This window comes from Triticum aestivum, chromosome 3B, assembly GCF_018294505.1.
Source record: "Triticum aestivum cultivar Chinese Spring chromosome 3B, IWGSC CS RefSeq v2.1, whole genome shotgun sequence".
Lineage (NCBI taxonomy): Eukaryota > Viridiplantae > Streptophyta > Magnoliopsida > Poales > Poaceae > Triticum > Triticum aestivum.
Genome location: NC_057801.1, coordinates 826,512,126 through 826,518,824, shown reverse-complemented (window position 1 = coordinate 826,518,824; position 6,699 = coordinate 826,512,126). Strand labels below are relative to the sequence as shown.

Below are 6,699 nucleotides of genomic sequence, written 5' to 3'. Positions count from 1 at the left end.
CCACCGGTAAAACTGATAACCTCGCTCAGACAGGCAGAGCATGCTGTTTTTTTTTTTTTGGTTCTTTTTGGACCTGGCAGCAGAGCATGCTGGTTTTGTTTAGTTTAGCAGCTAGTTTAACCTCCCTCTCACACAGGATGACGTCAAACGTGGAGAAAATTAACGATTCGCTCGTCTCGCACGCACGAAACAAAATCATCGTCGACAACTTATGTCCATTAGGCAACACTATAATTGCGGCCAGCAGAAGAGGACAGTGGTATCCCAAGCTCAAGCCACAAGATGATTATGAGGCAGTGGTATCCCAACAGAGTTTAAGTTCTAGATTTGACATTGGTGCTCGCATTATTCGTTGAGTGGAAGAACACTTTTTCGTCAACTGCGAGGCATATGTGGTGACTTTTATAAAATACCAAGATGCTATGCCGACTCAGTCTTCTGAAGATGCTCATAGGAATAGGATATACGTCCATGCATTTATAGAAGTGAGTGTATGTTTGTGTATGTGAACGACTTTGATTCTACTATGTCCGGAAAAAAAGCAACTATATACTCCCTCCGTTCCTAAATAATTGTCTTTCTGGATATTTCAACAAGTGACTACATACGGAGCAAAATGAGTGAATCTACACTCTAAAACATATCTACATACATGCGTATGTTGTAGTCCATTTGAGATGGCTAGAAAGACAATTATTTGAGAACGGAGGGAGTACTTTACTTAGAGCATCTCCAACGGCCGCACGAAACGACGCGCGCGCAGGATAAACGCAGCTTTTAGCGCGCGCGGGGCGTTTTGCCGCGCTCCAGCGGTGGCGGGATAATCATGCGCAAGGAAACCGTTTGCGCGCGCGCGAAAAGGCGCCAGCTCGCGCCTCATTTTTTGCGCACCGCTTCCGGCGCGCCTATAAAGTGCGGCGCGCGCCACGCGCCTCTCCACGCCTCCTCTTCTCTTCTTCCTCTCCCTCTCTGCCACGCGCCGCTCCAGCGCCCCGCCACCGACGCGCCTCCACCGTCCCAGCGCCCCGCCATGCCGCCGCGCCGCCGAGGAGCGTCCGGCTACCGCGGCGTCCGCCTGCGCCCCAACGGCGGCTACTACGCGGAGATACGCTCCGGCGATCTCCGGCTCGGCCTCGGCACGTACGGGACGGTGCGCGAGGCCACCCGCGCGTACGACGCGGCGGCGTGGCGCCTGGGCCGGCCGCGCGGCCAGATGAACTTCCAAGACGTGTACACGCTCCAGCAGGCGCCCGACGTCGCCCAGCCGCCTCGTCTGAACACGGCACAAGACCGTGAGGAGCACGCCGAGCGGCAGCGCCGCCTCCTCGTCGCCCAGGAGGAAGAGCGGGTCATGGCGGAGTGGCGCTGGCGCCACCCGGAGGACGTCGCCTACGAGCAAGGCTACTGGGCAAGGCGTCGCGAGGAGGACACGCGAAGGCGCCGCGAGGCGCGGTTGGACAGGCGTCGACGGAAGGCGTTGGCGAACGCGCAGACCGATCTCGTTGCAGCAGGTGGGAGGTCGTTCTTCACGGAGAACGATGATCGTTGGTTGGACATATGGCTATCAACCTCGGACGACACCGTCGAGGATGATAATGGTGATGATGATGATAGCGACTTAGAGTAGTTTTTTATGCTATCTATTTAGTTTTTTATCGTTTGTCGTTTTTAAATTATGTAATCTATGTTTCCGATGTAAAATACTTTTGTATCGTTTAAAATCATATGCAATCTATCTAGTTTCTATGCTTCCAATGCCTATATCCTAGTTCGTAGAATGAGCGCGCGCTGTGCAATTTTTGCGCGTTTGCTGGAGCGGCGCGCGCGCTGCATTTTAGCGCGGCGACTGGAGCTGGCGCTGCGCGCCGCGCCAAACCAGACGATGGGCGCGCGCTAAAGCCTTTTTTGCACGCGGCGTGTTCAGCGGCCGTTGGAGATGCTCTTAATCATTAGGCAACACATGCCTGCACGGTGCTCTAGTACTTCCCTCTAATCGCTTAAATGAATGTATCTAGTATTAGCATTTTGCACTCACGTAGTGAATGCTAGGCCTAGATGCATGCATTTGAGCGACATGTAATTCAGTAGGGTTAAAATATAAAAAAACACTTTTATATTATGAAACGGAGAGGGTATCTTATACGTAGCCGCACATGCGCGCGTGCATACACACTTTGCCGGCCAGCCGACCGACGATGGCTGCATATGCATGCATGATTACTCGTCTATCCTCTTTGGCGCCCCGGCGTCGCCGTAGCCGGCCTGCTTCTGCTCACGGTGCTGCTGGGCGGCGGTGCACTAGCTCGGCACGCCGGCCTCCAACCGGTGCTTCTTCTTCGCCTCGCACCCGTCGTAGTGCACTACACGCAGCAAAAACCATCGTCGTCGTCCTTGTCAGTTCATTAAAAACACATGGATTGAACGGTGAAGGCGAGGCAGATATATAATGTACCAGGCCCAAGAATGCACCGGCCTCGGCAACCCGCTCGTTGCTCCCGTGCTGCTTCTCCTCCCTCTTGCGGTGCCCCCGCCGCTGCCCGCCTCCGCCGTGGCACTAGACCACGTCGGCGGTGGTGGAGTACGACATGGCCCTGCCGCCGTTGTGCCCATGGCCCTGCTTTACCGTGTGCATTCTCTCTCTCTCTCTCTCTCTTTTTGCAGCACACGGTAAAGTTATTCTCCTGTCTGCCTTGTTTACCTTCCTTTCTTGTCACAAGGCTAATAGTAACTCTTAACAAACTTATGTGAAACAATCCACACATTGTTCAGTCGGATGCCTCTGGGGCTTGGCTCCTGAGCACACACAGAATACCCGTATGTTTATGGAGAAAGCAGAAGAAAAAGGCTAGCGGAGTTAGCTTAGCCAACCCAAAGCATTAGCATTAGTATCCCTGGCCGACTTCAGTTATTACCAGGGAAGCAAATATACCCGCAGGTGAAATAACATCAGAATAATCGTCCACTTCGGTTCTCACATGGGGAAAACAACATCAGATGTTTTTTCTAACCCAAAATACGTGATTTTGGAACGAATTCGTTCCTCATTGGGAACAAATACACACATCGACAGATGCTGGAATCCACAATGGTCCAAGCCAACAGGCGATGATAAATTATAAAGTTGTCTTTCAAGGAGCAGACTAAGAAAATATAGATGCCATGCCACCGTTACCTCGAAGTAAACTTCAGCACTTAACATTTCAACTTGGTAAATATGGATATGGTAATTTTCCGTGCCAGGCAAATGGAAAACCAGAGGCAAAATCTTAGTCGCTGAAAGAATTTACACAAAAGAAACATACTACAAAGATGCTTCTAAGTGTGTGTGCTTCCATATCTTTGTACACCGAGATTTCAGACCATCTCACATAGTTGGCAGGTCAACCCATAAGGAGGACATTCTTCACACATGCCCTGCATGTCAAAAGCAAAGGCGGCTTTAGCTGGTAGGGATAATTATTGTGCTGCATCAAGCATGAGCTAGGATCCAATATAAAAGCAGCCCAACAGTCTATATTTACAGCAATTGTCTGCTTAACTCGGAGTTATGTATAATGATCCAGTTAAGATTATCCTGATCTGAAACGATCAAACGCTTCACCAGTAGCATACCCAACACACATGTTTAGTGTTTCTAATGGATATTATTACTTTACAAGACATAGTACTAGTCATTTCTTATATTAGTTATTTTGTTCTGATCATTCAGAATGAATACTGCACTCTTCTGCATACAAAAGAAGTAAATATAAGGAAAACTGTGAACATCAGCATGTTGACAGTGATGATTACTTAATTACAACAAGAGTTCATATTTCAGAAAACTGTGAACATCAGTTTTGGTCTGGTGGGATATAAAATCCCAGCACGTTTGAAACAGTGTTATTAACAATTTACTGTAGTGAAGCCTAACATACGCCTGTTTTTAATCGACTCGAAACAGCAGTTGTGCCAGATATCCCAGTAAATCCTAGGAACAGACCAGTTTGTATCAAACCAACAAGATACTGAATGCAACCATGCACAAATGATTCCCAACCTTATTAATAGAAAGAAAGAGCGCAGTAGCAAAAAAAAAGGCACTGGCATAGCTGCCTAATGGGTAGGATTAACTGGCTTAGAATCCTCAGTGAAAGAAAGACAATCCAATTGCTGTAACTAATCAGGGAGATGGTAAAAGAAATTGTGGTAATCTCATAGCGAACTACAGTTGCCGAAAGGCAAGTATATCTAGATTCGGCTAGTTGGGAACAAAATACATGGTGAACCAGAATAAGTAATGGACTTTTGCATAACTAACTTCGCCGATTCCACAATCAGAGTTAAGGAAGAAGGAATAATTTGTTTATAGATACATAAACCGGGATGGATATACACAACCAGTGACTGAGATGTCTCAGACCTATATGCCAAACAAAGTTCTGCTAATTTAACATCATTACATACTGCACAATATGTAGTTTAGTTTCTCATTTTAACAAAATTGGTAACCATAATGGGAAAGATGATGTAAAGATGAGTCATGAATCAATGCAATTGTTTCAAAATGTAGCTTTGAAGGGAATGTTTATTTTTTTGTAACTCAGGTAAAACCTCTCGAACAACAATCAACAATGGATGATCCATAATTCAAATATGCAAACATAGAAAGACATGTTATGGGTAGCAACATACATTTCAGGGGGCGAAATTCCTTGCTGGCAATACATGCACATGCTACTTTGGAGCTTCTAAAGCACTCTCAATCTGCAGGATTAGCTGGTCAGCAGGCAACGCTCCCTCCTGAATACCAGCAAATAAACAAAAATAAAGACCAAAGCCACGTTATAGCAATTTCATTAGCACCAGTCGAAACACTATTTATAAATGGAGAAATATGAGTGATCAAAACTTACAAAGCGATAACAAGGTTCCCCGTCCTTGAAGATAATGAAAGTTGGTAATGCTTCAATTTTATACTTATTTGCAATGCTTGTATATTTCTCTGTATCAATTTTCACAATGTTAATCTTGTCACTCATCTTCTCATGCACTTCTTGAAGTATGGGAACCATGTATTGGCACGGACCACACCTAAGAAAAAGAATTAAAATAAATGCAAACATACAGCATAATGGTATATATTTGCCAATCTTCCTACAACATGGCCATGCAATTTGAATCATTAACCATACTGTAATGAATTATACATGGTACGAGATTGTATCCTTTTTTCTGTCAGAAGGAGAAAAGATGCACTTCTTCATCAAAGTATGTGAAGGAAATTAGCCACAAAACGCAAAATCATATAAATTAGTAAGATTCACTTCAGTGTTCATATGGCAGTCATCTTTGGACTAAAGCAAAACTAACATGGTAGCATTTTAAGAGTCCACAAGATGAACACTAAAGAAAACAGTTAAGAGCTTGGCGGTACTTTCTGAGTAGGAACAGGACATGCCACCACCAAACTCGCCTCCATAAGGTCTAACACAATAATGATGGACATAATTCACAGTATATCTAGTATAGAGAAGTGATGTTCTAGGCCATATATACATTCAGGAGAACTAGATTTGCAAGTGGTCGCTTACCAAGTTGCATAGAAGTCGACCAGTAAAGGCTTTTCAGACTTCTCCAATAACTCGTCGAAGGTAGAAAATGTTTCCTTCTTAGCTTTGACCTATCGGGAAAGACAGAAACGACAGAAAAAGTAAAAAAAAGAAATAGACATATTTTAAAAGCAGCAGGCAGCATTAAGTAATTGCAACAGAGTAGAATGGTTCTTTTTTTTAATAAAACATTGGTTCTTTTTCATTTCTATATGATAATGTCTGTACAAGACTACTGTCTAAGAGGGTTAGACCATTGAGTATGTTAGCAGGTGACTATCCAAAACAACATAGCTAATGATGGCTCTTCACCTACATCAACTTAACAGCCTAGGAAGTAAACAGACGAGTGGCAGAGGAGTTTATATTATATACTTAATGTTAAAAAAAATTAACAGTTTAATTTTATTTTAGGATTATTTGTTGGAATTATGAAGACATTTGGACAAAATAATACTATTCATAGTGTAGTTTCCACAAACTTTGAACCAATGTATTGAACTTATAGTGTCTATATATTGCATATATGTAATAAATCGTGGCACTCCCACAATTAACATCCTAGGTCCGCCACTGGTTAGATAATATACGTCTAACTCCAAACTACTTCCTGCTAGAGCGCTAGACCCAATTCTACTCTTACTAGGATTGAACTTGACCTCTGAACATAGTACACAAAGCGTCCCCCTTGGCTTCGGATTTTACATGGCAAAGCAGAGATTTTATCTGGTCCAAACTAAAATTCCCCACTAAAATCCCACGACCGAACGGGAGTGGCCCAAATGCACCGAGTACTCACCAGGAGCGCGGCTCCCCGGCGAGGCGGCGCGGCCGCTCGCCGGAGCCCGACGGCCGGCGGTGAGCGGCGGGTTGGTGCCCACTGCGAGGGGCTCGGTGCGGGCGAGCGGGCGACGGCGTAGGCGGCGGGGGCGGCGGCGGCGGTGGTGGTGAAGGCCGCCATGGGTGGGGTCTCCGTGGCTAGGGTTTTGGTCGGCGGCGGCGGCGGCGCGTGTGGTGTACCCGCTTCTCTTATCTGCAGCGTGCGCGTCCTTGTTCGCAGGGAAGAAGAGGGAGGGTGACGTGGTGGACCTGGTTTGCCACGTGGACC

General features: G+C 45.9%; 1 protein-coding gene across 1 annotated transcript; it reads right to left on the bottom strand.

Annotated features, from left to right (window-relative positions):
* Positions 1 to 3,173: 3,173 nt before the first annotated feature.
* On the bottom strand, positions 3,174 to 6,679 carry LOC123072694 (thioredoxin Y, chloroplastic). Its single transcript, XM_044496298.1, has 5 exons — positions 6,391 to 6,679; positions 5,574 to 5,662; positions 4,896 to 5,073; positions 4,675 to 4,782; positions 3,174 to 3,414 (listed from the first exon to the last, which is right to left on the bottom strand). The coding sequence occupies exons 1-4, from the start codon at positions 6,550 to 6,552 to the stop codon at positions 4,717 to 4,719; spliced, it is 495 nt and encodes a 164-aa protein (XP_044352233.1). The 5' UTR covers positions 6,553 to 6,679; the 3' UTR covers positions 3,174 to 3,414; positions 4,675 to 4,716.
* Positions 6,680 to 6,699: the final 20 nt, after the last annotated feature.